The sequence below is a fragment of the Dermacentor andersoni genome, chromosome 1 (genome assembly GCF_023375885.2).
Source record: "Dermacentor andersoni chromosome 1, qqDerAnde1_hic_scaffold, whole genome shotgun sequence".
Classification (NCBI taxonomy): Eukaryota; Metazoa; Arthropoda; class Arachnida; order Ixodida; family Ixodidae; genus Dermacentor; species Dermacentor andersoni.
In genome coordinates, this window is record NC_092814.1 from 56,739,260 (window position 1) to 56,756,539 (window position 17,280).

Genomic DNA, 17,280 nt, shown 5'->3' on the forward strand with positions numbered 1-17,280 from the left:
CTGCATTTAGAACAGTATGTATTGAGCAAAAGATGGCTCGTTGAAGAAGAGTCTCCATATTCAAAGGAAACATTCAAAGTTTTTCTACCCGTTTTGGACCGCCTGATTGCAGAGATGACTAGGCAGTTCACGGAAAATAATGATGTAGTCTGCGGAGTCAGCGCTCTCCATCTCCGGAGTGACGATTTCCCCCCCTCCCCCCCCCCCCCCCCCCCGCCCGAAGGAACTCACTTGTCGTGGGTGCCCCGCCCCCTCCTCCAGTCAAAACATCCTGGCGCCGCAGACCTACATTTGTGTATACGGATGGCAATTTTTAGAGTCCACAGTATCGCAAAGTTACAAAAACCACTGTTGGGCCTATTGCTAGCTTGAGTGAAACCTGAGCGCGAGCCGAGCCCGAAGATAGGCCCGAGACCGGCACCACCAGCCCGTAGGCCGTACCCGGCTTTCGGGTAAGCCCGGGCCGTGCAGTGTTCTAGCTGAGATCGCACCCAAGCTTTTCGTAAATTCTGCACAATGCGTCGATAGCTTCTCTGTGGTGATTCATTTCGTTGGGATAAGGGTGGAAACGCTATAACTTTAGGAGTGGCACCTGTGGAAGTGGTACTGTGACAATTAAACGTTGACCGTATGGTGGACGTACCATCCCTAGCCTGCCCTTGCCGCTATCCCCGCGGGACTTCATATCAGTGAAGGATGTCTATTTGTGTGGTACCGGAACATACCGGTCTGATGGATTCACGCACTGTTTTTCATAGAATAAAGAACCAACTTTCAACCATTGTCTAGTACACTCTTTGAACGGAAGGGGCGGGAACCGAAACAAGCACAACTCAAGCACAGGCTCAAGTATCTTGATAATTAGTTCTTTTAAATATATGGCTTTCAGTGAATTATTCTTTGAGCAAAAACAACTTGCTATTAGCATTTTATGGGACAACACACAAATAAACTCGAAAGCGTTGGACACCATTATGTTCCAACGTAAGCAAAACGTGCGAAGACAGAACCATCCGAAGTCAAAGTCATCTGGCTGTTTTCATGACATTTCTGACATTTCATGGTTTCGGAAGTTGTGTATTCTGTGGTTCTAGCAAGTAACAAGGCAGTGCGGCCCATAGGCTTCTCTCATCAGCCTAGTTGGCCAAAGAATCACAGAGAAATATATGTTTCTGCGACAGAACACCCAATGACCTTGGAACAACTGCAACTAACTTAATTGGCGCATTCGGTCTGTCCGCTTTGCCGGTGCTGCTGGCGCCGTTAGGAAAGGTCCGGCAGTCTTGAATGCACCTAACTTGCTTGGGTGAATAAGCACAATTTACAATTTGCTGCCCAATTAAATGCCGTGGTCGTATTAATTTAAGTCTTTTCGAACTGTACATACTTTCGTGAATTGCTTGTCGGCTGAGGGGGTTGCTCAGGATGGACAGCGTTGTAAGTGTAATTTTGCCAGCAGCCGGTACAGGCGAAAGGATGAAGATGAAAGTGGCTAAACAATTCTGTGAGGTCCAAGGAAAACCTGTGATCTGTCACACAATAAGCGCATTTCTGCAATACAGTTGGATATCGGATATCGTGGTCGTCTATCCTCCAGACAAGCATTCATTAGTAGTCAGCGCTTTAAAGACCGCTGGTGTGCTGGAAAAGGTTGCACTTGTGCCTGGTGGAACGACGAGGCATAGGTCAATAATGAACGGCATGAAGCACCTTGAGCAAGATCCGCCGGACATCGTGATTATTCACGACGCCGTTCGGCCCATCGTTCCAAGACTCGTAAGAACATTTACACTTACTGAAATGCGGTGACTAGTCTAAGGCTCCACATTAATGGATACTAAAAATGCTTTCATTTGGTTTGCCTGCAGGTTTTGGAGGAAGTTGTGCGGGAAGCAAAGCTCCACGGTGGTGCAGGGCCTGTTGTACCTCTTGTGTCAACAGTGCTGAAGATTGACAGCAAAGGATTCCTCGAGGAGTCGCTAGATCGGTCCAGATACGTTGCGAGTGAGACTCCGCAAGCATTTCAGTACCACCTATTGCTAAAAGCTTATCAAAGGTGCACAGAAGAGGATTACACCAACGGCACAGAGTGCCTTGCACTTTTGCATAAACACTGTGGAGTAGCACCCAAGCTAGTTCCAGGAGCTGATGAACTGTTTAAAGTTACATACCGAAAAGATTTGTATGCTGCAGCTGGAATGCTCCAGGGTGCACAGAGCACCTTACCTTAAATACGAAACGTCATGTTTGTGATCTTATTTTTTGAATTGATGATGTGATGTAATTTGTTATGATGTTCTTAATGCTCACAAATGCTAAGTTACTGTAGAGATGCGGTTGCAAAAGAAATCATTTGACAGGATTGCATTGGACATCAACATGGTCATTTTATTCTTTAATGGTACAGTATTCTGCTCTATCACATTAACATTTCAGGATCCCAAATTTTGTCAAGTTGAAAGTATCGTAACTGAGAAATTTCTAGCAACTCACTCGTTTCATAATTATACTGTTATGTTTTAATCTTCATACATAGTGCAATATATACATGCCATACCTGTGTGGAGTGCATGCCATATAGTGCAGTGTTGAGATGTGAAACGGGGGAACAGTAAATTTTGAAAGCAGTGTTTCAAAAGCATAGCTATGCTAAGATGCACTCAGTCTAATCAAACATGCATAGAGCACTTCTGCAAGGGTTTTGACATGTTTTAGCACTGTTCAATGTGGACCAACCTTTCCATTTTAGGAGGGATTTTTATGCGACGATTTATGAGGCATATTAAAACCAAGAAACCATTTTTTTAGGTTCATATGTGTCATAGTAACATTTACTGCATGCTCTGCTTTGCATCCTCGCCATATGTGCCCAATTACATGCTGTGTAGAATTTTCTTTCAAATCAATTTTGAACTTGCATGTTTCTGATCTATTCACTCTTTGTCTAAAGTGGCACTATTGCACTCCGAGCAAAGAATGTGACAGACTCCTGGCAGCCCGGAGTCGAGTAACACATCATGCTACTCACGTTTCAGTGCCATGCCTCCTCTCCCCCATGCCTACATAGCAGTATCTCAACAACCATGCCCTTTGGACTACCTCTTCACACCTTGTTGATACCCAAATCAATCCCAAACTCTCACTTAATGCACCTGTCGGGCAAGGCTTGATGACACACAAGTTCTGTGCGATGCTTTCGATTTGCTCTTACTGTCGCAGCAGCATAGCATGCATCAGCTTCTTCAGTATTGGTTATTGGTAATCCTATGCAAGGGACTTCCTCTGCTTCGTTGAGCCCCACCAACTTCTGCCTCATGTGCAGAGGCATCACTGCTATGCTAAGCCACCTAGACATGAGTGCGGGAGTTGGGTAATGCCCCATTATTTAACGTTGACAGTAGCACCACTGCATGTGAATACCTGTGCACTAGCTCTCTGCACCAACCTAACTTCCTTGCTGTCGCAGCACGAGACATCAGTGCTGCTGCAACTGAACAGCTCCAAGTGCCACGGACTTACCAAAATGGCGACTTGTTTTCCCGCCATATAACACCTGGTCATAGTATAAAAGCATGCTCTAACAGACACTATGCATGCAAAAGCTCTGCCAGTAATGTCCGAGACATCATTGCTATTTCACCTAGAATAGCACCATGCAGCATAGTTTCGATTTTTGTTTCAACTTGTTGGTATATACAAATTATTTTATGAGAGAGAGATAAAAAAGAAGAAAAATGATTTTGCACACTGAAAGGATAGAGTCGCAAGAAATTTAAACAAGAAATATAATGTGGCCATTTTTTGTTTTGCTATGGCATCTGTCAACTACATGCGAGAGCTTTCAGCACTTATTATGGTGCACTTGGGAACAAGACATTTAATTGCACGAAGTTGCCCTCCAGATACTACGACTCCTTTCATGAAGTTGAGTTTGATAAGCTGGCATGTCTCGACATATGGCCTGAAGGTTGCCTTTTCAGACCTTTCATAGGTAAACTTTGGAATAATCTCAACAGCAGCTCAAATAAATGGGTGTCAAATCTAACTGTTGGCATAATGCCCCTTTACACTTAGCAGACTTGGTGTTTTTGACAAGTTGGCTGAAATCAAAAGTGTTTTGCTTGCATATGATCTGGACATATAAGCTATAGCAGAAACATGGTGCATCTGGAGATATCTGATTTTGATGTCTTTCCATGTGGCTGTAACATGTTCTAGTGCAACCGAAGTTCTAGAGGAGGAGGGGTTGCATTACTTCTCAAAGATAACCTTCTGTGTACTTTTGTTGAGCATAGTAATTGTGATTGTAAAATGGCCTGTGCAACGGTGCATTCTGGTTTGCAAACAGTTTTTATAGGTGATGTTTACAGGTCCCCCAGACTAGTCTTATCACATTGGAAATCTTATTCGAGCATGTTAAAGTGAAGTAAAAAAAGTCCATGTGAATAATTTTGGCTGGCAATTGTAATCTTCCCAATATTGATTGGGAAAGTGAAATGCCACATGGAAATTGTGTACACTCACAATGTCTTGTTGATATTGTTACTGTGCATTTGGACAAGACCGTGCGCACAAAAGGAAGGTGAAGTGATAGACTGTCTCCTGGAGCTGCGACCTTTGTACTGGCCTGCGCGATTAGCTTTTTGCCATGCAACTTTTCCCCATGTAAATAGTAGTAAATATATTTGTGCATCGGGCTTCCTATTTGTAACATTTGGTGCAGGTGCAGGGTTTCTTTTCATTTTTTTCATAAACAGTCTTTGCTTAGAAACCCCAAATCACAGGGCCAATTTTCTGCCAATGATTGCATTCTGCTTGCCGAGATTTGCTGTAAAGATCATCAAGTATAATTACATAGCACCCTTCAGTTGATGTGATGGTACCATAAATTGACTCAACAGCTTTATGAGCAGTTCGGTAATTATAAAATTGCAACAGCATCTATCTCATCATGACTGTCGATGGTAATGCGTTTAGCATTAAATCACTATAGCCACATAATGTATTGCCACTGTTGAAATTAGTTATGTATGGGGCATGTACTGAAGCGGCGCTACTCATTCGTGCTTTTTTAAGAACAGTTGGTGCCATCTAGTAATGATGCCTCCAAGCCTCTATGTGACCTCTGAAATGCATGGCGTGTCAGTGCATGTGAATGCTGAGAAACACGTCATGAGGCAACTGGGCTCCTCTCTCGCACTTCTTTGTCGACACACTGCGCCATCTAGCCGCACTGTCAAAAAGCCAGTGCTTGGCCTCCGAGACAAGAAGCGTGGTGTGACTTTGTCCGTGAACTACGAGATTTGTTCCCTCACTTGCTGCATGCTTAGCGGCACATACTCAGTGACCCAAGTTGGCAAGAGGTTCATTGAAGAGCTGCCATAACCAGTGCTTGGCACAGCTTGCTAAAGTGTCGACATGAAAGGCGTTCAACGAAAAGCAGCACATACCCACTGCATTTGTGGGGCAGCATGCTAATGCGTCGCGTTGCTGTCCTTGAGGAACCCTTGTGATGTGGGTTCGATTTCGCTCAACATTGGAGTAATTTGAGGGACCTTTTTCGTCATTGTAGAGCGGCACATTCCCAGTGGCACATGGCTAGTCACCCAACTTGGCATCAGAGAGGTTAATTGAAGACCCGCACAGAGCGAGTGGTACATACCCAGTGCTCCAAGTCGGGACCAGTTTCCTTGAAGACGGTACCTACCTAGTCCCGCACCAGAGTGACCCCTGTCAGCGTGAAAGTTTCCTTGGAGAGTCGCACGTATGTACATTGCCACATACTTAGCGATACATGTTGGTCCAATGGTTGGTTCGATGTGCTAACTATTGGAACTACCCAGTGACCCAGGCAGGCGGGGAATGTGCGTCAAGCACCCTAAAAATGCTAACGCATTGATATCTAGGTATCACAGTCGCTTATAACTGGAGCACATTAATATTAAAGCAAAAGCCTCTCGTAAGCTGTGGTCACTGCATTGAACTATGCTACTGTTACAACCCCTGAAGCCAAGCTTTTGGCTTATGAATAGTTGATTTGACCAATACTTGAGTATCGCGTATTGTTTGGGACTCGCTCTAATTCACAGGTTCTTGTTGATCATTTAGAGTATCCAAAGAAAAGCTTTACACTTTATTTGCAATTTCTACAATAGAGAATCTGTGTCGAGATTGTATAAACATTCATGATTGCAAGACCTGTCAACTAAGAGCAAAGCAAAATGAATAACATTTTTGCATAACTCAATACGTGGTAGGGTTGGGCTAAATATTGATCATACCTGCTGCAGTGGCTTAGCGGCTATGGCGTTGCGCTACTAAGCACAAGGTTGCAGGGCCAAATCCCGGCTGTGGTGGCCGCATTTCAATAGAGGCGAAATGCAAAAACGACCATGTTTTGTGCATTGGGGGCATGTTAAAGATCCCCTGGTAGTCAAAATGAATCAAGAGCACCCCACTACAGCGTGCCCATAATGAAATCATGGTTTTGGCATATAAGGCCGCAGAATTAAAAAATCTATTATTTACAGTTCAGTCACAGTTGTGAGATGACAGAAATAAACATTCACAAGTTTCGTTGCATGAATAATGTTTTCGAATGTTTTTTTTTTTTTCTACGAACGGTGCATGAGTGGAATCTATTGCCACCACTTTCGATAGGAACGGCATTTGAAAGTTGTTTCTGTCGTAAGCTTGAACACTTCTTGTTACAATGTAATAATTGTTTGCTATTGTATTGGTCTCATTATTTCAGTTCTGTATGTCTCGTTGCATTGTTTTTCTTCACCCATGCTCTGGCTCCTATGTGTCGTATATCAAATAGATATACAGTCATCATCACCTCATGATTAAAAAAATGCTGGGAGTTGCCCTTTGCAGAAGAGCACAAGGCAGACATCGTGTTGCTGGTGTTCACAACATGTCAAGCACAAAAATAAGGATACTAATGCTGAATTTGTTCTAGCTTTTTACAACAATTTTCTTTTTTTCACTAAAAGCCTCAATTGGGACAGAACAGCATGTAATTATTCATAGATGTCACAACCTCGTTTGTGCTGAAATTTAATGTCTTCCGTAACGACTGCAACATGTTTCATTTGTATATTGACATGTAAGCACATCATTCTAAAAGTAAACATTTCCAATTCAAAAGGTCTGCTTTTATAGATGCAGACTTCACAGTATGATCACACATTCTTTTGCTTTGCTTTTCAGAAAAGCCATCTTCAGCACATTGCTTTCTTGCATTTTGTTGGGTGCTGCATGGGTGCTGCATGCAGTGCTGATATTGTGCTAACAGTGAATAAAAACTACGAGCTCAATCTACATTGCAGGGCCCCTACAAAACAAAGCTTAAAGAATGTCATCCCCGTAAAGGTGTATGAAAAGCTTTTCAGTGCAAGACTAACTTTAGCCTACATTTTTCTTTTATACAATTCTGATTTGATTTCCTAGTTATATTTTAACATGCTTCTCCATCAAATCTGTCCCAAATTGTATTCATATTTTTTCACCTTGCAATGCGCAACTGTGGCGAGGGTTCTATTGATCAAAATTGTTTGGTGTGCACGAGAGGATGTCAGAAAGTGGAGCTGGGTATCGTTAATTTTTTTTTTTTCATCGTTCGAAGACATGTTAAGACTTGGTGCTCCAACATAGGCTCACATCCTCAAAGTGCATGCATCTGAATTCAAGACAGGGCCAGGAAAAGCATAGAAGAGAAGGTTAACTAATCAGCTTTGCTGTATCTGTATTGCTTCAAAAAGCTGTAGCCCTCTGAACTTGCACCATTTCAAAGAATCCTTGCAATCAAATATTCCTTGAATAATGCCTGAGAATTCTGCAATCAAAGGTTTTTTAACAAAAATTGCTTCAGGGCCCTTTAAATGATCCTTACCAACATGTGCTTTTACGGAATGTTTGTATATTCCTCATGGCACCCCACCAGGCCACAAAACACAACAGCAGACAATTCACAATATAGATTTAATACTAGTATTGCATTTGAAGGAGCACATAATACAGAAATGCACAATGACAAGACAATGACGTCAAGCAGGCTCCTCCTGTACAAATTGCAAGCCTGGGATACAATAGAATATCTATGCACAAATAAAGCTCTTAAGGGCTTGCACAAATGTGTAAAGTTATAGTTAAAAATGTGCACAATAGCCTGACAGGTCAATGTTACTCATTTCTACAGACAAAGCTACTTGTGTACACAGGCATATGACCCCATATAAGGTTCACTTTAGTTCACAGGTATAAACATGCAAAACACACTAAGACTGTAAACTATAAGGTACTTGTGTATATTTAAAACTCTTTTAAGAAAACATGCCATCACAACATCTAAGTTCTGAATTGTGTTCTTACATACTGTTGCACTCATGCCAGCAAGCTCTGCACCTACGAATATATACAGGTGACCCACACTTAAGATTGTAATGAGATGCAGCAACTGGTAGCATCAAAACAATCTGAATTCATCAGAAATTATTGGTACAATAATGCCATTCAACAGTTAACACATGTCCTTTTTCATTAAGTGTAGAGTCAAGGATGCCTTAAAATGGTGTATGCACAGTAAGTATGACTACACTTTATATAGGACAGCAAAGCATGATCTCACATCTTGAGCAAATATGCAGCTGTGGCAGGCACCATGACAAAAACGGCACGGGGACACAATAACACAAAGCAGTGGCCAAGCACCCACAGGGTATTCAGACACAAAGGTTGATCAAGCTTGGCACATACAGAGATCAAAGCTAGTATTCATTCATACAGCTGGTTTTATAAACACAGTTTATGCCATGCAATCTTTGATATAAAATGTAGTTTAGCAGCAACTTTCTTGAACACAATTCAGCACAGTAAGTCGCTAAAACAGAGGCATCACTAAGATTTGCAGCATGCAAGGTGACAGCTTGGCACATTGGCGATCTGAGTGTTGCCATTTGTAGTAACACTTGGTCTTTGCAGCACATCATTGCGCACGCTGCCCCTGCCAAAGTCTGGCACCTCGAGTGGGTTGCATCCTCCTAGTGACGCCTCTGCACTAGAATCTATGTTGCCTAAAATTAAGCCTCTGGACTTCGCTAAAATGCTTAATAATGTAGTCTTGCCATTGCAAACAAATATGTAAAAACCTTGTTTACATAGCACATCAATGAACAATGACACTTGATACTCAATGAACAATGACACTTGATACGTCTGCCATGACAGCTTTGAAACAAGCATGTCATAAGTGCATCCACTTTTCAATTCCTTCCTGCACTTCCTCCCTCAAAATCGAAAAGAAAAATCAACCCTCTGTGGCCTCTGATGCAGTCCTGCTCATCTTCTTGGCGACCTCCTGGGGAAAACTCAAATTTCGGTTTGTTGGTGGCCGTTCAGGTTTTTTCGGCAATACTGGTGTTCCCTCCTTACTACCTTCCTTGGCAGGGAGAGGGGGCTGTGGCTGAAATAAAGACAAGTGTGACAAGATATTGTTTACATGCATGAACACCCAATGCAACTTCGTGTTATGAGAGATATTTTAAATGACAAACGCTTGTCCGGCGTTGCCTTCGTCCTTTCTTTGTGTCTGTCTTATTTCACAGTAGTGCACTGCAATCACTCAACACTCACAACCAACTAGCCCCAACTTTAGCTCTTGGAGAGTAATGCTTCACAGTGAAGGACATGCAGTAACGTGCTAGGACAAGAAATACGCCCTGGGTGCTGACGTACTGGTGTTCTCTATTGCTTCTCATGTCTTTGCACTTTGCATGCCCTTTAGTATGAATGAAACACATGCAAATTTGTGATACCTAAACTATGCTTAGTTCAGGAATTAACAACAATTTATTTAGGATCATAAAATATGCAACAGTTTGTGCACAAGACACAAACGACGTGTAGTAATGGCAGAAGTCATGAGGGCGCAAATTCCAGTTGCACTAGAGAGCATGAAATGTGGTTGAATGATGACAATGTGAAATCTGACTATAAAAATATAGCAAAATTTGGTTGCACAGTGAGAGAGCATGAATGTTGCACAATGAGACATCTAACTGCCTGACAAACATTGAGCTTCAGCTGCACTGTTAAGTGAGCCAGACGCTGTTCAAAAGGGTTTCTGAATCTTGATTGTATATGGGCACTTCCACATTCTGATGCTGTCATTCAGCAGTCGTAGCTTATAATTGCACTGCAGGCAACTCCTTGCTCTTGTGAACCTTTCCTCCAGGAATGAGCTGTATAATCCATTACTTCAACGGAACTGCCATAGTGCGATCATTAGAACACCTTGCTTGCAAATGAAAATATATTTTCATATGCAGCTGTATTTCGCTAACTACAGAGCTGAAGTTGATGACAAACAATTTTATAACATTTTAGCTTAGTGTTTACAGTGCACTTCATCCCGGTCGGTGCATCCTTACAATTTGCACAAAGCCATTCGGCGGGAATGCTAAGCACATGTGCGTACAGTGCTCCTGCCAGCAGTGGAAGACTGAACACTGCCATTGCTCTGCATTAGAGCTGATTGAGCAAAGTGTGACAGTGTGTTCACTTGGCTTCTTTGTCATTTTGCAGCTATGCTTGCGCCATGTTGCTTGCATCTCCGTGGACGCACTTATGAAAAATGTGAAATCAACAGTTCTTTACAGTGCCCGAGTGGGGGAAATGTGAGCAGAGTGGACTGTAGAGAGCGCACGGCGAGACCATCGCAGATGCAGCCATGAACCGCGTTATGTTCTTTGTACAGGTCACGCTGACCACTTCAATCCTGTGCGCACCATCAGTCAACTCATCTTGCAGTCTTGATGACGGAATTCTTGTCGACCACGTGGCTGCCGATATCAACCGAGGCTTGGTCACGCAATCTGCTCATCAGCCCCGACCTTCAGCGCCACCACTGACAGTACAAATACCCGGGCAACTCAAGCACACCTTCAGAGGGCACGGCAAGACCATCGCAGATGCAGCCATGAACCGCCTTATGTTCTTTGTACAGGTCACGCTGACCACTTCAATCCTGTGCGCACCATCAGTCAACTCATCTTGCAGTCTTGATGACGGAATTCTTGTCGACCACATGGCTGCCGATATCAACCGAGGCTTGGTCACGCAATCTGCTCATCAGCCCCGACCTTCAGCGCCACCACTGACAGTACAAATACCTGGGCAACTCAAGCACACCTTCAGAGGGCACGGCGAGACCATCGCAGATGCAGCCATGAACCGCCTTATGTTCTTTGTACAGATTCGTCCTTATTATTCCTGTCGTTGCTTTCGTAGTGATGATAGGTGTATTATCATCCTGCCGTGCCCTCAACAGTGCCTTTCTTTACTTGATGATGCATGGAGTGTGCTTTTGCTGTTGCTTGCTGGTGATACTGAGCAAAATCCCGGACTTTCTAGGGATGAGATTAAGCTTCTTCTTTCTGATATGTCCTCATCCTTACAAGCATCTATTAATAACCTAGCTACATTGCATTCCGATCTCGAAAAATCTATGAGCACCCGTTTCAATGAATTAAATGATACGCTAAAAGTGCTTGCTCAGCATACCGAAGCAATCAGCCAATTGCAATCTGAAGTTGCTTCTCTTAAAAAGGTGATCAATGTGCAACAAAAGAAATTGGACGATTTTGAAGACAGAAGTCAGCGCCGCAATTTAGTTGTTTTTGGCCTTCCTGAATCTGATCATGAGAGTCCGAGCACTTTAAAGCACGCAATTACTGAAGACCTAATCCGTGTAAAGCTGGGATTATCGGTCAGTACCGTAGAAAGGGTGCATAGAATAGGAAAAAAAATGGCCTGATAAACATAGACCAGTCATAATGAACTTCTTTGATTACAATGAGAAATTGTGCGTCCTACACAATTCATTCAAACTGAAAGGCTCAACTATTTCTGTTAGCCACAACTTTTGTGTGGCTACTTTAAAGAAACGTTCTAAACTATGGCAACATGGCAAACAGTTTAAAGCTAAAGGCCATAAAGTTTCTCTCGACTATGAGCGACTTCGGGTAGATGATAGCGTTTACGTTTGGGATGAGGCCACCTCGCAGCCAGTTATGCTACCTCACACTAATTTCCCTAGAACTGGTCCTTGATTGCAAACAGAGACGCTCCGTTTTATCTTGCTTAATGCAAGAAGTCTTGCCAACAAGTCAAGCCAATTAGAAGATATCCTCATCCTCTATGACCCACACATTTTGGCAGTCACAGAAACTTGGTTGACACCGGAGATAAATGACTCCGAAATAATTCCCCCATCCCACAAAACAATTAGACCGCACTGGGCGAGGAGGGGGCGTTGCCTTGATCGCAAAAAGGGAGATAAGTTGTGTCCAGCTTCCAAACATACCACAGCATGAAAGCATTTGGTGTGACGTTAAATATCGAGATTTTTCTATTTTAGTCGGTGTCGTGTACAGGCCTTCCAAAAGCCCAGTGTCATTCATGGAATCCCTTGCCGTCTACCTAGAGCGCATGCTCCGACCTAATCATAAATTTCTGATGGCCGGTGACTTCAATCTACCTAGCGTTGATTGGGAACAGTTATAAATCTCTGGCTCTCATGATGCTGACAGTGCACACATTCTCCTTGATTCTATGTTCTTTCATGATCTTAAACAGGTTGTACTACATCCCACACGTGTCACAGAACTCACCCAATCAATTCTTGATCTTGTTTTTATCAAAGGCTTGTCGGAAAATCCTACTGTTGTCTTAATTGAAGGTATAGCTGACCACAAACTTGTACATGTGGACTCAGAAATACAAAAAAGCGTCCAAGTTACACCTATCACACAGTCCTTTCTAGACTTTTCATCGGCTGATGACGAATCCGTATTGGATTGCTTACACCTTTCCCTCGATGAATTCAAACGCGATGATGACGTCACGCTTCTCTGGGACAAGTTTAACTCTGTTGTTAAGTATTGTATTGATAAATTCGTACCGACGCATAGAAAGAAAACTAAACGTCATAATCCATGGATCACTCGTGAAATCATCCATCTCAAACGTAGAATAAAGTGCAAACACAAGTATAAGCTAGCTCAGAGTACTGAATTCTGCTCTTTAAGGGATGCTTTACTCATCAAGCTTCGCAATGCCCGTGACAAATTTCATAATCAGACTATGATTACATTCCTAAAAAGCTCCCCAGACAAGTTTTGGCGTTTCCTGTCTGACTCTAATCGTAGTGTTCAGCAGCTAAGAATAAACAACAGCGTAAGTTCTAATCTTAATGATATCGTCAATTAATTAAATGACACATTTTATAAAGCATTCACTCGACCTTCAGTTCTCAGCGCCCATGATAAGTTATATACGCTATCTACATCCCAATCACTTCCTGACATTTCAATTAGTCGTGAAGGAATTCTTACTATGTTGCTTGACATTGACGTAAAAAAATCACCTGGAGCCGATGGTTTGCCTAACAACTTTCTTCAACGCTACTCCAAACTAACTTCTGAATTCCTATACATTATCTTTAATGCATCTCTTAAACAGAGCTCAGTGTCGAAAGACTGGCTCACGGCCAAAGTAATACCGATGTCTAAATCAGGTGATAAACTTATTCCTAACAATTATAGACCTATTTCCCTCATAAGCACGTGTTGTAAGCTCTTGGAGCATATTATCGCTAATCACATATCTAACCACTTGGAAGTGAATAAAATTTTTGTTGATTTTCAGCATGGCTTTCGTAGAAAGTTTTCAACCTCAACTCAATTGTTATCCATTGTACATGACTTTGCCAGTGCTATTGATGACCGCCTGCAGATTGACGCTATATTCCTAGACTTGTCAAAGGGATTTGACCGTGTGCCACATGCAAATCTAATTGAAATTCTTAAATCACTTGGGTTACCAGAAAATATAGTACATTGGATTCAAGCTTATTTAGCGAATCGTGATCAGTTTGTGGAAATCGATGGTATGAAATCTATTATAATAGCCTGCCTGTTTTATCCGGTGTACCACAGGGGTCAGTGTTGGGACCCCTGCTGTTTCTTATCTATGTAAATGATATTGCTAAAAATTTGGATCCTAATGTCAAGGTCAAATTGTTTGCTGATGATTGTGTCATTCATTCCCCTGTAATCAATTACCTCTGTTAAATATTTAGGCGTAACAACAGTAACCTCAAGTGGGACACCCATATAAACAACATATGCAACAAAGCTTTAAAAAAACTTTGCTTTCTACGTAGAAAGCTAAAGAAGTCCCCTTCATCTGTCAAGCTGCAGGCTTATCGTTCCCTCGTACGCCCAGTCCTAGAGTATGCTTCCATAGTGTGGGACCCGTTCATTAATAAGGAAATTGACAAACTTGAACGAATTCAGCGCCTGGCTGCACGGTTTATTTGCTCCGATTACAAAACATCTTCATCAGTTTCTGGCATGTTAGGCAAACTTGGACTTGATCCGCTCCACGTGCGCCGTAAAATGCCAGGTTGAAATTTTTTTACTCGTTGTTTCATAATCAAACAGGTTTAGCAAATGCCACATATATTACCCATGCTCCACAAAGTTCGTCGCATATTTTTCATTCTAAAGTAGTTCAGTCATACTTTGCTCGAACTGAAATCTTTCAGAAATCATTTTTTCCACTTATGAGCGAAGAATGGAATCATTTACCTGAATGTGTTGTTGAATGCACTTCTTATGTTTCATTTGAAAATATGTTGATAAAGCATCTCTTGTAAACCCTCTGCTGCTTGGGCAGCATTGCTGCCTGCAGTATTGTGTAAATAAATAAACAAAATAAATAAAAGTAAGCAACTCGGCTAAAGCTTTCTATTGATTGCCCAGTGTTGCTCAGTGCCATAATAAATGACTGCTGCCATTATACAGTAACACCTTGTTAAACCGTACCCGCTTGAACAGTAGTTTCGTTTTAAAAGTAGTAAAGTCAAATCCCCGACTCAGCGGCCATTGAACATATTGTGTTTTGTATGTGCATAAACCGTACCAGCTTATTGCGTATGTATTGGTTAACAAGTAGTGTTTTCACTTTTCGTCACGCAAACACGGTGGTGCGTCGTCTCCATCGGGCAGCCCGACAGAACAACAAGCCTCAGAGATCAGAATGACGGCCTCCAGGCGCCCTGTGCATTTACACGTGAAGCCACATCAACATCATTTCGGCGCCGTGCCAGAAAGCGTTGTGGCGTCGTGCAAACATGGACTCACATCATGCCGAAGCTCGGATAAAAAAGACACCGGGTGCTCAACATCGTTCGTGCTATCGAACGTGACACGAAGAAGTTGGCGCTGGCACGCGACAGGGATCTACTTTTGACTACAGTGTGTGGCATTTGGAATGCGAAGAAGTTGCTCGGCAGCACTGTTCTGACCACAAAGAGACGTCGGCTACGAGGTTTGACTTGTCGCCATCGTTACCTCTGTTGTTGCCGAAGTGTCGATTAGCGACAGCGATGAGGACGACATGGAAAGCGACAGCACGGCCGATTCAGGCCCGACAGTGGCAGAAGCTGCGCGTTACGTCAGCCTTATGAATGCAATCGTCGCGACGAGAACAGCACCTCGCAATGAAAAAGCCCCCCGCGACTTCTGCAGCGCAACCGCCCGCGTGCATGGAGAACACGCAATGCCAACGAGGAATCTGCCATGCCAGTGTTTGCCAAGAAGAGTGGGCTGGCTGAAAAGCTGGCTCGCAGCTTCAGTAAATTTGAGGCCGCTGTCGTCGCTGCTAGGCCGCCGTGGCATCAAATTAAAATAACACTTTTGTCCCGCGAAGTGAATAAATACTGCATGTTTTTTTTCCCTTTCATCGCACTCTCTCCAAGTTCTGTTTTTGACAGGTGAGTGAGTGATCTCATGTTATTTCGGTTAAGCAATACTACCGTCTAGTACATACTTTTTTCGAGCTCCGGCCAACTACAGTTTAACGAGGTTTCACTGTAATTAATTTTTACTCACTCGATTCTTTGTCATGCCAGGAATGCTGAGGGAGGGCTTGCGCGCTGGCAATGCAGGTGTATCCTCCGTCACGTTGGTGTAATCAGCATATGCCTGCTTCTGAGGGAGAGGCGGTGGCCTGTCAACCTCGGGGGGAGGTTCTGGTGAGCAAGTGGGCACACTTGAGCTGGCTGGAAACATGGGGAAGCTCGTCGCAGTAGCCAAGCTTGGTGTAGTTGCCCCTCCAGCTGCTGCATTACAGACAGCACTGCATTAAAAACAGCTAGAGACAAAGTATGAAGCCAAGTATTAATTATTAAGTATTAATGTATTACTACGTAGCACTGATCATCATTTTAAACTAATTTGCGTAACCTAAGCTTGGATTTCGGCTGGGGATGAAACATTGTATTCTTTTCAACAATACGTGTCAGAATACTGTCACCACGCTGATAGCCCACATGGAGGTGTTTCTATGCTCATATCACCATCTTTATCTTACAAAAGACGTGCTGATTTAGGTATCAATGTCTCCAAATGTGAATCCATATGGCTCGAAACAGAAAACTTCTTTCACACATTACAGGGAAAATAACAATCATTGGCAGGGTTTACTGCTCATCATATTCATCAATTACAGAATTTTCAGCAGGAATATCAGCAACGTTCGAGAAATTTTCATGATAAAACAAGAATGTGCTTATTTTAGGTGATTTTAACATTAATTTATTTGACAAAATTTTAGACTTCACTGGCTGCTTTGTGGGTTTCGGCTTTGAAGCATTCATTAATGCCCCAAACTCGATGTTTAACGCAAAGTTCTATATCCTTAATCAATAACATACTTTCCAATCTCAATATACGCCCACATACAGGAATTCTATATGTAGATGTTACAGATCATTACCCAATATTTCTTTATTTTGATTTACCTAACAGTCCTTCCAAAAAACTATTACACAGGACCAAATTCAATCTGTCCGATTCCGTTAAGAAAATAGAGTGCACCGACTTTTTTTAACATTCTATCCTTTTCTGATCCGGAACTAGCGTTTCGCAAGGTTTCCTTCACAATTACAAATGTGATTAAAGGTTGCACAAAAGATGAATTTTCTTTCAAGAAGCATGATGCACCACGTTGCCCATGGGTATCTACAGGTCTCTCGGATTCACTGCGCAAGAAAGATCATCTGTATCGAAAAAGGAAAAGGCAACCGTTTAACACATGACTTAAAGCACATTACGAGACAGTTTCTGTGCAGTTAGACAGTGCTCTGAATCAAGCAAAAAAAAAAAAAAAGGTATTTTGAACGCAAAATCAATGCATGCACAAACGGAATTG

The 17,280-nt window shown here is 42.6% G+C and overlaps 2 protein-coding genes across 4 annotated transcripts in view; one reads left to right on the forward strand and one right to left on the reverse strand.

Moving 5' to 3' along the window:
- The first annotated feature begins 1,014 nt into the window (after positions 1-1,014).
- Positions 1,015-6,889, forward strand: LOC126543800 (D-ribitol-5-phosphate cytidylyltransferase-like). The gene is made up of 2 exons (XM_050190926.3): positions 1,015-1,776; positions 1,869-6,889. The coding sequence occupies exons 1-2, from the start codon at positions 1,426-1,428 to the stop codon at positions 2,229-2,231; spliced, it is 714 nt and encodes a 237-aa protein (XP_050046883.1). The 5' UTR covers positions 1,015-1,425; the 3' UTR covers positions 2,232-6,889.
- Positions 6,890-7,967: 1,078 nt separating this feature from the next.
- mbc (dedicator of cytokinesis protein myoblast city) overlaps positions 7,968-17,280 on the reverse strand; it is a 107,943-nt gene continuing 98,630 nt past the window's right edge. For 2 of the 3 annotated variants that reach the window (XM_050190917.3, XM_050190916.3), the window contains exons 42-43: positions 15,960-16,189; positions 7,968-9,466 (exon numbers count right to left, since the gene is read on the reverse strand). In XM_050190917.3, the coding sequence (XP_050046874.1) occupies positions 9,311-9,466; positions 15,960-16,189 (386 nt within the window). In that variant the 3' untranslated portion in view covers positions 7,968-9,310. The remainder of the gene's footprint in view (positions 9,467-15,959; positions 16,190-17,280) is intronic. The other variant, XM_050190918.3, reaches the window with a different exon arrangement.

What these genes read in the sequence shown, in the direction of transcription:
- LOC126543800 (XM_050190926.3), top strand. Translation starts at nt 1,426, where the DNA reads ATGGACAGCGTTGTAAGTGTAATTTTGCCAGCAGCCGGTACAGGCGAA. An exon ending in GGCCCATCGTTCCAAGACTC is followed by an intron (nt 1,777 to 1,868) that starts GTAAGAACATTT and finishes GTTTGCCTGCAG; the next exon opens with GTTTTGGAGGAAGTTGTGCG.